Raw genomic sequence first — 16,241 nt, 5'->3', positions numbered from 1 at the left:
CAGCGGCGGCAGCCATTTTATAAACCTGGTGAAGCAGCACAGAGGCCGCAACCTCCAAACTAACAGAAACTAATACACAGAGCTGATGAACAACAAAACTTAAGAAATAACAACAGAATCGAAAAAAACAATGAAACCAACTAACAGAATCTAATAAACAACAGAAACTGTCAAATAACAGAGCAGAAGAAGAAGAGTCATACAATACAGCAGACAAAGTGATATGCGTTAATACTCCATCTAGCCTGCGGCGGCCTGACTCTCTACGTGCGAGATGTGTATTACTATATCACTTTGGGTAACCGGCAAGAGCTGGAAACACTCCAGAGAGAAACCCTCCTGGAAGACCAGGAAACGGTGCCAGGATGAACTGGCAAGGTTTTGGAGGTCGAAGGTTGAGGCCATTGTGACAGGTACATTTTAAAGAGGCATACAACCATAGTGCAGTATTTCTAGTTTGTGCCTATTTTGTAAAATTAGTTTTGGTGTTATGGTGTTTCAGAGTTTCCGAAGTCCGTGAGTGTTTTATTCTCCATATTTCAGATATGGTTGGTTGCCGGTTACCCTGGTGTTCCATTGCCTGTCGTTACCCGTTGGGGTTACGGTGATCTGACCTTGGAGTCCCCTCCCCCGATGCCGCACTCGCCCTTGTCATACCACCATCTGTTTTTCAATTTGTCCAACAGGCCCTGCTCGTTCAGTTTTAACACTGCCAAGTTAACGGGATTTCTACGGGAATGATAGCAACGATAGAACGTGGCATTAATGACCAGAGGATGGCAACATTATATCGAGTCATGGCAGCCATATTGGTGCAATGGCATATAAGGGCCATTGCAGGGAAAAAGTTGGAAGGGGGGAAAGTTTTCAAGATTTGAACTCCTGAACTTGCCAGATAAAAACATGCAAATCTGCAAGTTTTCTCTTTCTTTTATCCAGGAAGTGAATTCTATAAATTTCAAAAGGACACAGGCATCCCGAAGGAATACCGTGGACACGCTGGCCCTCATTCATCAAGTGACTGTAGGACAGGAAACGGCATGCGATCGTTCCACCACATGTATCAACATGGATGTGAGTGCGGCTGTGGTCAGATCTCACGCCAGTTCTGGGATGGCGTGCTGAGTCTGGCCTGACGGTGCAGCGCAGTCAACCTTCTGTCGTCTGAAGGCAGTTGTGAGGTCATCTGTGTTCCCGCCTCCTTTTGTTTCACCCTCAGCCCCTCACATCTAAGTAGTTGGTTCTGTTGATCAATTGATGTGAAGGTTCCGATCTTAAGATCAGAAAAGTTCTTCTTCTCAGACGGATTATATCCCTGTGTGTAGTGGACTCAATTGTTCAGGCGTGACGCATAAATGACGATTGTTTCAGCAGCATCCATCAACAATCAGTCGTCTGTCGCTGAGATCAGTGTGGCTGGTGTGAGCAATTCAACAGTTCACACGTGAGACAGTCGATCGCCTGTTCCTACACTCGTGAGACGGTGGATCGCCTGTTCCTACACTCGTGAGACGGTGGATCGCCTGTTCCTACACTCGTGAGACGGTGGATCGCCTGTTCCTACACTCGTGAGACGGTGGATCGCCTGTTCCTACACTCGTGAGACGGTGGATCGCCGGTTCCTACACACGTGAGACGGTCGATCGCCTGTTCCTACACACGTGAGACGGTGGATCGGCTGTTCCTACACACGTGAGACGGTGGATCGGCTGTTCCAACACACGTGAGACGGTGGATCGCCTGTTCCTACACTCGTGAGACGGTGGATCGCCGGTTCCTACACACGTGAGACGGTCGATCGCCTGTTCCTACACACGTGAGACGGTGGATCGGCTGTTCCTACACACGTGAGACGGTGGATCGGCTGTTCCAACACACGTGAGACGGTGGATCGGCTGTTCCTACACACGTGAGACGGTGGATCGCCTGTTCCCACACACGTGACACGGTGGATCGCCTGTTCCTACACACGTGACACGGTGGATCGCCTGTTCCTACACACGTGACATGGTGGATCGGCTGTTCCTACACACGTGAGACGGTGGATCGCCTGTTCCCACACACGTGACACGGTGGATCGCCTGTTCCTCCACATACGTGACACGGTGGATCGCCTGTTCCTACACACGTGAGATGATGGATTGCTGGTTCCTACACACGTGAGATGGTGGATCGCCTGTTCCTACGCTGGTTGATCAACCAGGGCCGTTGTATCTGATGGCATCAAAAATAATTGATTCTTCACTCCCAAAGTGAAAACAACTGTTTGCAGCTTCCACTTTTGCCCTTTCAGCTTCTTTTTTTTCTACAATGGCCTTAAGACTCCAGCATAATTATGGTGTAAATGACATCACAAAATGAATGCTTCCTGAGTTACTGCTCTTCATCAAATGATGTTTTCCGTCATTTCAAGTTGAGCGTGTCGTAACCAGAAGCTTCGGTTTGAGAAACCAAACATGATGGCAGGTTTTCACTGCCTTTAAAAGGCCTTTCGAGTGTTCATAAACACAAATCTGTCTTTGACTTGTTGCTGAACTTCAGTGTTGTAGGGAAGCAGAGTAATAAGCCATGCTTTGATTCCTGCTTCTTACAGGAAGCAGAGGTGGGAAATATTCAACCTCTCACTCTTCTTCAACCAAATTATCTCAGACGTTTTTCTCATCTAGGTAATAAATCAGCAGCAGAAGGGATCCCAACGTCTCCAGTCAGTGCGAACAGTTGCTTCAAGGTCACCACCACTGAGCTTCAGGCTTCTTCTGTTCCCCCTGATGACCTTTAATGACCTCCGTGACCTCTGTAGGCTCCTCTAGACTCTTGTTAGCAACCCAGGTTTTTAAGACTCCACCACTCCAACATCCACCAGTCTGGTGTTTACTGGTGGATCTGATGTAGAACTGGACCTCCACCATCCACCAGTCTGGTGTTTACTGGTGGATCTGATGTAGAACTGAACCTCCACCATCCACCAGTCTGGTGTTTACTGGTGGATCTGATGTAGACCTGAACCTCCACCATCCACCAGTCTGGTGTTACTGGTGGATCTGATGTAGAACTGAACCTCCAACATCCACCAGTCTGGTGTTTACTGGTGGATCTGATGTAGAACTGGACCTCCACCATCCACCGGTCTGGTGTTTACTGGTGGATCTGATGTAGAACTGAACCTCCACCATCCACCAGTCTGGTGTTTACTGGTGGATCTGATGTACAACTGAACCTACTAATGTGATGTCCGGTTCATGACACTCGTGCCTCATTTTTCACCCATCCTGAGTGTTTCTCAGTGTTAAAGCCCTTAAACATTTGTATCGCTTTGATCAGTTGTGTTTGTTCCTCAAATCAAAGCTGCTGTGAGAACGTTTCACGCAAGAACACAAGTGAAGGAAAGCAACATTTTAGTAAACACAGAAAATAAATCCTGCAACTGATTCTAATCAGCAAAACGCAACTTGCCTTTGTTTCAGTTCATTAGCTGATAAATAAAAGGGGAACAGTGAGTTAAAACAGAATGACATGGAAGCCGAATGAATGAGTGAGTGAGCTGATGAGTGAGTGAATGAATGAGTGGGTGAACGAGTGAGATGTAGACATCAGTAACACATCTTGACTTGGGATCTCTGGTGCAATGTGAATATTAAACTATATAATAATCACATTTAAATAACAACACAAAGCAGAATGTCAAATATTCCAGCTGAAACGTGCAAAGATGCGAAAATTCTTTCATTAATTCAACCACAAATTGAAATAATTATTGAATTGGCTTCCAAACATCTTCCACCCTGGATGATGTGGCTGCTGAAATAACCGCTAATACTGAGACGTTCCAAAAAGTACTAGAGCCAGAAACATTCAACTAGAAGGTTTGGAGGTCGTCACATTCTCAAACTCTTCAAACCGTCCATGTAGAACCACACAGTCCTGGTTTTAGTGGCACAGAGGGATGAAGGTTGATGAGTGACACATGAAATGACATCACTGACTTGTCAGGTGTTGGAGTTCAGAGCAAGACGACCCAGAGAAAGAGAACAGTCATCACCGAGACTAGACCACAACCAGAACACTTGGGGAGGTTCTATGTCTGTAGAGAACATTAAAATCACTTGAATGATATTGTGAAGTTGAAGGTGTCCTCAGAGAACCTGTTCATACTGCTAAAAGTGCCACCGCCGCCATGAAGCAGGTCAACAGGTTTTAGGTGTCATGATACCAGGCCCTAAAGTTCCCCAGCAGGATCCAAACATCTCACTGCCTCCAATAGCTTGACTTCCTCCCATGATACATTGTGGCGGCACTTCTTTCCCAGTAATTAACACACACACACACACACACACACACACACACACATTCTTTCATCTGCTTCAATCAAAGTCTGGAGAAACATGATAAAAAATACATTCTAGCCCAAAACATTTGACCTTTTTCCTGCATTTACCATGTTGTTTTGCCCCCAACACGTCTGACCAACGAGCAGCAAGAACACTGTGTTCGTGGACACACCAACCAATCAATCAATTAAGAAAATCGGATTGAAACCAGCAAACGAGATCCATCAGACCAGGTGCTGTTCTACCATTGTTCCAGGTCTGGTGCAGGTGGGGTCATCACAAGTACACACCGTTTGTTGGGACCACAGGGAAGGGTCACTCTCTAAAAGGGATCAGCCTCGACAGGGGGGTCGGTCTCGATGGGGGGTCGGCCTCTAGGATGTATTGGCCTCTATGGGGGGTCAGCCTGTATGAGAGATCTGACTCTATGAGGGGTCGGTCTCTATGAGAGATGGGTCTCTATGAGGAGTCAACCTGAATAGGGAGTCAGCCTCTGCCAGCCTGTCACTCCCATTCCTCTTGGGTTTCCTTGGACCATCATACAGATGTTGGATGGCCATCATGGTCATCCTCGCTTTGATCTTTCCGCCTTCAAAATGATCAACTCCAACAAGCGACTGCTTACGTGTGGCTGACTGAGTCCCGCCCCTCGTTACCAGATCATCATTCACCTCAGCTATCAGGGGTTTTAATGTTGTGGCTGCAACTGTGGCAACATCAGGCTACTTTCTAATGGACCTGCATTTTTCCTTCACTGTAATGGTGATTTACATGTGCTCAGCATTCCAGTGCTTTACAGAAGTGTTGCCAGGCAACTGAACACAAATACAAACTCCCTCTTGTTCTCGATTCAAAAATGGAGGGTAAATTTATATTTTTTCTGCATCTGCAGTTATCTGCTCAGGAAAAGACAATAGTGATGAATCACTGACGAGCTGCAAATCCTCAATTGACATTTCCATCGTTCTCAATCAAAACCAAAAACCACTGAACTGCAAAGCTCCAAGACATCAGTGAATGTAATAACCGATAATGTTCAGCATGGACTAATCTCATCTCTGGAGTGGGGCCCGTTCTCCGACTCTGGGTCGGCTACAAAACGCTGATGTGCAGGGAATGAGAGAACACAATGTTCTCCTTCAGAACATCTGATAACAACATCCACGCATGTCTGAAACAAAGAAAAGGAACAAAAAAAACACGACTTCAAGTGCTGCTGTCAGGTAAAAATAGACAAACTCTTTTTATTGTGTCACTTTCTTCTGATTTTCAGCTTTGAGCAAAACGTTGCATGAAGACTCATTAACAGCTAAAGTACAGACACAAGATGCTGTCAAACTAATAATGCTAGTGCCTGGGGGCGAGCACGGGGTGGTGGCTAGGTAGTTTCCTTGGATTATCTGGGGTGGATAGTTACTAGGGGGACTGAAATAGTTGCTATGGCGTTGCTATGGGTTTTATGTGGTCACAGGTGGAACAGCGACAGTTACACAGTGGAGTAATTTGTAGTAATTACTAAAACTGCTAACAGTTACCACAACAGCTAAATCAGCCAAATTAGATTTGAACTGCAGGCGTTTACCTGACAGCAGCAGTGCTCATTCATGATAGGACAGGTGGATGGTGGACAGATGGACGTGGGTGTGAGCAGAGACAGGCAGGTTGGCAGGCAGACAGGCAAACCAGACGATAGCTGACAGGCAAACAAACAACAGACAGACAACACACACATGACAAAGATAAAAGAGAGAAAGAGACAAGACAGACAGAGAGACAGATTAAGAGACTGACAGCTGGACAAACAGACAAACTGACAGACGAACAGACAAATTTGAGATATTCTGATCACATAAAAACATCTAAAATGTTCTGACAGCATCAGCCAACGACTCTGAAGTCAATTGTAAGAAGAACCCTTTGTTAGAGGGCTGGACACTGCAGAGGTTGGACCATATTCTGATTTGGAGGTAAGAATATCACAAATATGTTTACATTCTGAATATTACTGCATCCATGCTGCCTCAAAGTTGTACTCCTGAAGAGTTACATACATTCTTTTAAAATATTTGTCACAGAATGAAGTAAAACTGCTGACTGAGGCGACGACCCACTGATGACAGTTATCAACTTGGTGTCTGTGTTGACATCCGAGCACTAAATCAGTGTGGTTGGTCAGGGTCAGAGGTCGGTCGGTCACAGTGGACTGGAGGCACATTTTCACTTTGTTGCCATCGTGCCACTTTGGTGATTGGAATATTTGCTTTTCATTTGCATCATTTGCAGAAGTTTGGATGCTTGATAACTTGTGTCACCTGAAAAAGAGGAGTATTCTCCAGAAATAAGAGAGGAATACTGCTGTTGTTGTTGTACTACTACTGTTTATATACATTTCAAGCCTGTTTAATTTGAGATTCCAGTGTTTAGGCATTAAATCTGTGGTAGTTTTATTTAACTGATACTCACAATTTGCTTATTTTGCATCACACTGTTGGCCAAGCACGGTGCAGTTGAGTACTGAAGCTTTCTGTTAGCTTAGCTGTCTCTGCTTGTAGGAGCTCACATTGCTGATATCTCATACAGGTTGTGGACCATCAGCAATGACCCCCTGGTTGCAGACTGCCGGTAAGACCCAGCTAGCAACACCCAGCATGTTAGCTGGGTGAGTGCCGACATCAATACACACCTGCACATCGTCCCGAAATTCACCACCAGCTCACAACTCTGACAACACCTCATGTTCAACTTAGACATTTGAGGTAGCAGTGGACCTCGATTGATGCTGTTGCTCTCAGTGACAACTGCTAGCATGTTACAGCTGGTCCAAGCATCTGATGATAGGCGGTCAGAACTCACAGTCCCCACCAACAGCAACTCCAGACGGGGCCACCAAGCCTCGAGCCTCACCGTCCTGAAATCTACCACTAGCTAGGATGTCTCTGTAGTGGTTAAACATGTCAACATTGGAGTGTTTAAAACAACAACAATCAGTGACCTCAAACTGTCATAATTTTTTGGTTTGGAAATGAACAAAGGAGGTCCAAAAACACAGGTGCAATTACAACTAATCACCAGAGGTGGTGCTGTGACCATGTAACCCAAGTCTATGAGATTTGATCAAGTCTGACTCAAGTCTAAACCTCTGCAGCAGAGTGTCAGCACACGTTTGTTACATTAAAACTACATTTCATGTAGTTTTAATGTAACAGTCTGGTTGTATTGATTAAATATTTCTGTCAGTTTGAGTCGAGTGCTGTTGATGACCAGAACCTCCTTTACATCAACACAGACGGGACAAACGGGACACCCTCAACATCAAATCCTCATGCACAGCCACTTCTCTGGAGGTACCTGAGGGGCGATCCTTTTGGAGTGGCCACTCCGTAGCCTTTTGAGTCCAGGTTGCCTCCAACTTTCATGGTATCACACGGCTTCCGCTGCTCAATGTACTCATTCATGGAGGACTCCAGTAGGTAGGCATACTTCCCCTTCGACTTCCGTACTCTGCTCACACCCTCATTGGTGTTCTTGACAAAAACCGATGGGTCAGCACTCCTCATGTATGACCACATCTTCTCAAAAACTGCAATCTTTGACCGCTGAAGATAAAGAAATACCACAGGGATTATTCCAAATAATGCAGATGACGAAGCATGTTGTGTTTGCTCCTCTACCTCCACTCCCGTCCAGTAGTTTCACTATTGATGGCCTTTGCCATGTAGATGGTGTAGAGGAACGTAGCTCCTGTGGTGTGTTGTGGACAGTTTGGAAGCCTTTACTTTCACATGTTGTCTGGTGCCATTCTGAATTCTGGAAGCCAGAACCTAACCAGAGGCCTACTCAGAGGCAGCTGTAGACCCAGACTCACCCTTGGACTACTTTTCTACCACTGAACTTGACCAACTTAGTACAACAATTTCTTCTTCCGTACCATCTACCTGTCTCCTTGACCCCATCCCTACTCTTTACTCCTAGGTAGCGCCTCACTCCTAGACATGGATGCTGCTGGGCTCCTGCTGGTTCCTAGAGGCTCTAAAAGTAGAATGGAAGGTGGAAGCACTAGTTATCTGACTCCTCCCCTGTGGAACCGTCTCCCAGTCCTGGTCCAGGACTCAGACCCCCTCTCTATGTTTTAGAGTAGACTTAAAACTTTCCTTTTTGATAAGCTGACAGTTTGGGGGGGAGGGGGGCTCAGGCTGGCTCTGCCCCCTAGTTATGCTGCTATAGACTTAGACTGGCAAGGATCTCCCATGATGCACTGGGCTTCTCTCCCCTCCTCCTTGTCTCACAGCTGCAGGTCACTAACTGGACTTCTTCCTCTGAGTCTTGGTGCTTCTCACCTCCTGGACCCCTGACTGATGCTGCTGGAGGAGGAGGCTGCAGACCTGCAGAGCCTCAGGTTGACACCTCCAACCACTAGTAGAACTGGTACAAGTAGTACTACCACTAGTAGTACTGGAACAAGTAGTACTAGTACACTTCCCAGATCCCTGATGATGCTGCTGGAGGAGGAGGCTGAAGACCTGCAGAGCCTCAGGCTGACACCTCCTGCAACTGAGTAGTGGCAGTAGCAATTCTAGTAGTACTAGTACATCTCCCAGATCCCTGCCAGGCAGAATAAACCTGCAGGGCTGAATGTTGCATCTCAACACCCGACATGAACCAAGCCGAAGAAGTCAGAGTCGTACTCTCGTTCACAGGTTTGTGGTTGATCCCAAAAAAAGGGCACGTTTGAAAAACTGTAATATTTTAGATGTGAAATGAGCAACATGTCCTCACTTTGAAGAACTCTTTGGTGGAGCCACCGTCCAGGGTCCCATAGGCGATCTCAGTCTGCTTGGCGAGGTCTTCGGCGCTCTCAATGGGGGAGACCATCCTCTCCACGGTGAGGAAGGCAGCCAGGTTGGCTGTGTAGGAGGAAATGATGATGAGGGTGAAGAACCACCAAACTCCTCCCACAATTCGCCCCGAGAGAGACCTGGAGAGAGTGTGGGGGAGGGGGGCAAGTCAGCCACCATGAGAGCCAGGAGACACAACCAAAACAAAAATCAGTGCCAGCAACACCGACAGGTTCCTCAGCCACACAGGTTCTGCCAGAAGCTCTAAGCTCTGTTCTAAGTGTTACTACTACACACAACTCCCTTACAACTGATATTTTTGATGGTAAATTCAAGGGATTGTTTCCACACCCGGGATCAGAATATGGGCCAAATAGTTTTAAAGTAATACTGCTGACAGATAGACAGGGAGATCCATGATCATACATCACGTCAGGTCAGAGAACATACCACAGGTCCTCACAAGTACTGTTTGACAAACACACTTTACCTGTATGTCACATGAAGGAGAGGGACAACATCATTTGAGTTTATAAGGAAGATCTCGCGCACAAACACACACACACACACACACACACACACACACACACACACACACACACACACACACACACACACACAAGTCAACCAGAATAGAAAGAGCCTCTGGCGTTCACACAGCAGTAACATAACAGAGCTGTTAGCATGCTGGTGTGTTGATGTGTGCGTGTGTGCATTTTAGTGTGTGTGTTAGTGTACGTTCTGGTTGACTGACAGGATCCAGAGAGCTTAGCTTAGCATAACAGTCCCCCAGTCCACTGGGTCATTGTGCTCAATACTGATATTGACAGTAACATTAACAGTAAGAGGTTCTAAAAGTAGAATAAAAATACATATATATATATATATATATATATATATATATATATATATATATATGTGTGTGTGTGTGTGTGTGTGTGTGTGTGTGTATATATACATACATATATATATATACATATATACATACATATATATATATACATATATATACATACATATATATACATATATACATACATATATATATATACATATATATACACACATATATATATGTATATACATATATACATACATACATATATACAGTATATACATATATATTTTACATAAGAGAAATCCACCTGAGGTTCTTCTCTGGTCTCTATGGACCTCTGGAGCAGGTCAGTTCTGCAGCAGCCGTTACCATGGCGAAATGCTTTGGTGTCGTACCTGGGTGAGATGTCGCAGCCCTGCTGCATGAAGGCCCCAAGCGAGAACCAGAGAGAATTGAAGATACCGAAGTCATTGGTGTGTTCAGGAGCCTCCTTCTCCTTCTGCTGGTTCTGGACCTGTGAGTACCCTGATAGAGAAAACCACAGGACTCAGATGAATGACCAAAGAAACAAATTCCCTGAACACCTAATAAACATGAGGCGGGTGATGCATGATGGGATACCTGGAGAGTGAGTCAGCTCAGAGGATGAAGTGGGCGGAGCTCGTCGGGAGGTTGAAACAGGCTCATCCTCTTGGTCAGAGTCTTCCCCCTTCCACTCATACGGACTGAAGCGACTCACCTAAGACACAATCTATATGATAGTAACCATGGAAACACTGATCTCCAATCTGCATCTAGTTTCTCAGCAGGTTCCTGTGCGGATGTGAACAAAGTTTTCTGGCAGGTGTAATGAGATACTTGATTACAACAGGTTCCCAGTGTTGCGGTGCTGGTCTCACCAAGAAGAGCACCACACTGACTCCGATGTAGGCAAAGACGATGCACATCCAGATCTCGTAGGCCAGCGGGTCGAGGAAGGAGAAGACACCTGGTTTGGACTTTGTAGGTTTTTTGATCATGATGGAGATTCCCAGAGACATGAAGGGTTTGGTGAAATCGATGACCTGCTCTCTGACCAGAGTGATGGTGAGCGGGGCGACCGCCACATCGGCCTGCTGCGGGTGACAAAGACAAATCACAGCTTTCACCACTAGATGTTGTCTACGGTCAACGGTTATTGATTCGTTTTATGGAGCCTCTCTCGAAGTGTGAGTCATAGGGAGGTGGCGATGTAGACATTGCTTTCACCCGGTCCAGGTAACACCAGAATTCTACCGCTAGGTATTGCACTTCATATATCAGTACGTGTGAGCAGGCTAGCAGAAGGCTGCTCCTGCCAGCTTGTACTGAACCTCATAGACAACACTGCTCCCAACTCCAGCAACCAAAACACAAACTTTTGTGAGATTGCACAGAAGACGGTTGTCACGAGTTCCTCACAAATCTCTTGCAGTGTCATGGCAGCGAGGATTAGCAGACCAAAGGTATTGGACCCTGCAGACACGGCGATGTGGTGGATTTCAACACGAGAATCCTATTTTGTAATTTAGGCCTGCAGATGGAGATTTAGGGCCGGCCCACATAGAAGCACCAGATCCAGCATTCACTCACCCCGTACACCAGCTCTCCCACCATGCCGTTCCACATCTTGGTTTCAGAGTCTCTGGCACCATATTTGCCGTCTCTGACCAGCTCCAGCCGGTAGGTGAAGCCCACGTGTTTGGCGATTTCAGAGGCCAGTTCAGCGCAGTAGCCTTCATACTTGTCGTTGCCTACAAACTGCTCATGATTCTTCTTCAGCATCATGTAGGGCGCTTCCTGCCAGGAGACACGGGACATCATCTCTCTCTTTGCGAGAAAACATTGAAAAATATAGTTAACTCTTTGTCAGATGTTTGATGGTAGAAATGATCCTCTCTTGACTGCTGGGAACCTCTCGAGCGACACAGGAGGCAGTCTTAAAAACATGGGTTGCTAACAAGTGTCTAATGCAGTGCTGCTAAAGCGACCCGGTCAGGAGCCACGGTTGAAAAAGGCCCCTTCCCTCCTTAAAGAAATAGGAATTTTAGAATAAAGATACTAGTACGATGTTATCAAGGAACTGAAAGCATGAAGTACAGTGCAGTAACTGTAATTTATTATTATGAAGTGGGCGGCGTGGCTCAGGGGTGGAGTGGCCGTGGTTCGTGGTTCGATCATCGACCCCGGTGACCATGTCCAAGTGCCCTTGAGCAAGATACTGAACCCATAATTGCTCCTGATGAGTAGGTTGGCGCCTTGCATGGCAGCTCCACCATCAGTGAGTGTGTGTGTGTGTGTGTGTGAACGGGTGAATGAGACGACACTGTAAAGAGCGTTGAGAGCCGCTAAGGTAGAAAAGCGCTCTATAAATTGAGTCTGTTTACCGTTTACCGTTATGACTGCAACCACAAATGCCACTACTGGCAGTGTTACTGAGCAAACGTTAGCTTAGCTGTCCAGCAGAAAGAGAGCTGGGAGACCTGTTGCCACTCATGAGTTGAAAATCTTCTGAGTGTTTGACACTTCAGAGGATGATGTGGTGGCCTGGATGGCAGCAGCGCAACGGGCCACATGTTCCTTGTTAGTCAACTTGTAGATATTTTGGAAATAATATCACTGTGAACACTGTCCTATGAAGGGCATCTGTCAGTCAAGGCTGAGGGTTAGAGACTTTTCTCTTCATTAATGCTAAGGAAGTTAGCACCTCCTACAATCCTGGTTGATAGCGCAGCTCCCTGCTGGTGTTTCCTGGTTTGAGTGTATCAATAACCACTACAGGCACTCGTCTGGTTGTTGTATTCTCTCTGACTGGTTCTGCTGGTGAATTCTATTTACTAAGTCAGGTGTGCCATGTTGTCTGATGGGGTGCCAAGGATGATGATGATGTCATTTCTGACAGTTTGTACCAGTATGGTGGTGACGATGTAGGTGCGGTTCTGCACGGAGGAGAAGTCCTCCACCACTGGTTTGTAGATGGCCGTGTTCACATAGCCTCTCCTCTCGTTCCAGTAGCCGATCTGGACACAGGTGACAGCACAGTTACATTCTTTCAACCATCCCTAAGGACACAATGAGATCGAGGGTTCCCACACTGAGAACCCTGGCAGGGACCCAACTAGGATTTACAAAGGTGAATGCAGTGGGACTGTGCTGCTGACAAAGCGGCGAGTCTGCAGGATTCACACCAAACCAGCTGCTTTGAGTTATACAGCGCCTCTAATCAGACGAATGGGAACTAATTACTGAGACCAGCTGACGGAGCAGAAACCTGCTCCCGCCACAGCGCTGCTCCCGCCAAAGCGCTGCTCCCGCCAGAGCGCTGCTCCCGCCAGAGCGCTGCTCCCGCCAAAGCGCTGCTCCCGCCCCGTCCCGTGACTCTGCTCCCCTTGATCACACAAACCTTGCGGGGTCCCACGTGGCTCAGCTCCATCACCGTAAGGGTGTAGTTGGTACGGTGACCTCGCTCATCAAACTGGACGTGACCTGTCAACCCCTCCAAACGCACCTGCGCGCACGCGCGCGCACACACACACACACACACACACACACACACACACACAGAGTGTGAGGGAGACAGAGGTGGAACTACAGTTCACTGTCCTTGTTTCCCTCCTGGCTGATTGAAGGGTTACACTCCGGAACACTCTCCTAACGCTCATTCATGAACGCAGACAAGTAAGAGTGTGTGTGTGTGTGTGTGTGTGTGTGTGTGTGTGTGTGTGTGTGTGCACCTGTTGCAGGGCTCTCTGGATGTCAATGCCTTGTCCCCAGGGAGCGGGGGGGTTGGCCAGACACTCCCCTGCATTGCCACGGCGTGAGATGTCAATCCGCTGCCGTCGCAGGTTCTGGAAGGCCGTTGCCATGACAGTGATGCCATCGTATGTCAGAGCTCCTGTATACTGAGACAAGTTGTGAAAGAAGAGTTGCTGAGCTGTGACATGAATCTCCTCCTTTCTCAAACTCCGTTAGCTTTTAAAGGTGAAGACGAAACCTTCACACCAGGTGAAGCTGCTGCCGTCCACAGCTCCTCACGCTAACTGAGCTCACCACTGTCATCGTGACAGAATGCAAACGAGTACCTTAGCCAGTGTTACCCTGTTGTCATGGCAACACACCTGACTAATCATGAATTCCGAGTGTGACGGCCCCCATGTAGATGTTTCAACTGAAGATCTCACGCATAGGTTCTCTTTTGAGGTGCCTGGATTGGCTGAGTGAGGTCTGGTCTGACACACCCCCTACCTGTAGTTATTGTTAATTTGTAAATAAATTAATTTACTTTTGTTCAAAATGCACTCCTCACGTCCTTCTGTCATGGCCGTGGAGCCAGGTCGCCACAAAATGGGGGCTCGTCTGGTTGTTTTGGCTGTGAGTGAACAGGCTTGTTTGAAGGGTGGGTTGATTGAAACATTTGGAGCGCAGTTTGTATTTTTGGTCCTCGTTGGGACTCCGTCTGCTGATTAAGTACAGACGTTAATGGTAAATGTTTGTTTGGGGCGTCTTGTTTTGAAAAGCCCTGATTTTGTTTATTAATTGGTGCGTTGTGCCGGCGAGAGCGCATGTGCGTGATTGTTTGGCACACCTGTTTCTGTGTGTTGGGGAATAGGAGAAGGGCACAGCTCATTTTGGCTGGTGATCGGGTTAGTTAGTTGGTTAAATGCTGAATCTTAACTGTGTTTAGTGGTTTACTTGCCCAGGACGTGGCGTTGATCCTCAGATGCAGTTTTTGTTTACGCTGGCAGCAGGAGTCAGGTAAGAAGGACAGAAGGTGTCCTGCTATGCCACCGGTCAACAGTGCATTGTACCCATCGCTAGTCGATGCATGAAGGCTCGGAGGAGCGTAGATAAGGGGTTTGTCCATTAGATAGCGGGTTAACGCCATCCTCTGAGCACATACGGTGGCCTTAAAGGTGCTCGACGGGTCCTGTTCATGCGTAAATTTGACCTTTGCTACAGTTTTTAATGCAATGTCAGAAGTTGAGTCATTTGTTGATTGTCCATCCTAGGAGAACTTGGAAAAGTACACTAAAGAAGAGTTGGCGAAACTGGCGGAGCATTCTAGTATTAAGTTAGAGGATAAACGGTTAAAAGGAAATGGGAAAGTGACATTAAAATCAAAACTGGTGGAAATGGGAGTTTTGGCCACAGATCAGGAAAACTGGTTTACAGTGACAGGTGGCACTCACACCTCCAGCGCGTCATACGCTCTTTGAGTGGCTTGTTTTGGCGCGTCTCGCTGTAAATTTGGCCAAATGTGAATTTGCCATGGCGAAGGTGACTACCTCGGCGTGTGGTGGGGCAGGCTAATGTTACTCCAGTTGAGGCAGAAGTTTTTGCAGTCTCCCAGTTTCCTCGGCCGACAACCAAAAAAGAATTACAGCGTTTTTTTGGGGTGGTGGGTTTCTGCTGGAGTTTCTGTGAACACTTTTCATCTGTTGTTCCTCCGTTGACTGAGCTGCTGAAGGCGAAGGCAAAATTCGTCCGGTCTCCAAAATGCCAACAAGCATTTGGAAATGGGAAATGCCTGCTCTGCTCTTCTCCTGTTTTAGCTGCTCCACGTTTTGATCGACCTTTTATGCTGCAGGTGGATGCAAGTCAGGTGGGAGCAGGAGCCGTCTTGCTGCTGGGGGATGACCACAGGGTGGTGAGACCAGTTAGCTTCTCCTCCAAAAAATGTAACCGTTATCAAAGTAATTATTCCGTCAATGAGAAGGAAGCCCTGGCTCTGGTCTGGGCATTACAACATTTAATGTATGTGAGTGGGGCGCCCCTGGTGGTTTACACTGACCACAACAACGTGGCATTTTTGAAGTCCCTTCAATCACCAAATCAGAGACTGGTTAGGTGGTCTTTGTTCTTGCAGGCATACGACCTCACATTCTACATATTAAAGGGACAGAAAACATCATGGCTGATGCTTTGTCTCGTGCACCCGTGCCATGACCTCTGACCTTTAGACTCCCCATTCTCCTGTTTTAGTGATGCCCTGTGTGTGTTGGTCTCTCTTAATCTGTTAGGGTTGCTGAGAGGTGAGGCAGTCTTCACTGCACACTGCTGGGCTGAAACACAGGTGTTGTGTATCCTTACCTTGTTCATCACTGGTTTTGTGGTTTCTGATCATGTTATTGATTATTTGTTGGTCACTATAGATTTTTTGGTTTTGTGCTGGTAATTTGCAGCCGGTGACTCCTATGGAGCCCCAACTTTTTTTTGGGGGGG

At 46.9% G+C, this 16,241-nt stretch overlaps 1 protein-coding gene across 5 annotated transcripts in view; it reads right to left on the bottom strand.

Moving 5' to 3' along the window:
• The window catches only part of LOC147248069 (glutamate receptor 1-like), a 37,351-nt gene that overhangs the window by 6,434 nt on the left and 14,676 nt on the right, over nucleotides 1-16,241 (bottom strand). For 2 of the 5 annotated variants that reach the window (XR_015109275.1, XM_086179249.1), the window contains exons 7-15: nucleotides 13,754-13,921; nucleotides 13,423-13,527; nucleotides 12,929-13,039; nucleotides 11,613-11,819; nucleotides 10,901-11,116; nucleotides 10,623-10,740; nucleotides 10,397-10,526; nucleotides 9,105-9,303; nucleotides 7,677-7,924 (exon numbers count right to left, since the gene is read on the bottom strand). Coding sequence is in view for 4 of the 5 variants with exons in the window: in XM_086179249.1 (XP_086035375.1) it covers nucleotides 7,677-7,924; nucleotides 9,105-9,303; nucleotides 10,397-10,526; nucleotides 10,623-10,740; nucleotides 10,901-11,116; nucleotides 11,613-11,819; nucleotides 12,929-13,039; nucleotides 13,423-13,527; nucleotides 13,754-13,921 (1,502 nt within the window). In the remaining variant the exon portion in view is untranslated. Of the gene's footprint in view, nucleotides 1-590; nucleotides 6,022-7,676; nucleotides 7,925-9,104; nucleotides 9,304-10,396; nucleotides 10,527-10,622; nucleotides 10,741-10,900; nucleotides 11,117-11,612; nucleotides 11,820-12,928; nucleotides 13,040-13,422; nucleotides 13,528-13,753; nucleotides 13,922-16,241 lie in introns of those variants that run through there. The other 3 variants (XM_086179247.1, XM_086179250.1, XM_086179251.1) reach the window with 3 other exon arrangements.

The sequence above is a fragment of the Aulostomus chinensis genome, chromosome 15, assembly GCF_037954235.1.
Source record: "Aulostomus chinensis isolate RoL2024-O1b breed Wild chromosome 15, RoL_Achi_v1.0, whole genome shotgun sequence".
NCBI classification, from domain to species: Eukaryota; Metazoa; Chordata; class Actinopteri; order Syngnathiformes; family Aulostomidae; genus Aulostomus; species Aulostomus chinensis.
This window is presented reverse-complemented; position numbering and strand designations above follow the sequence as displayed.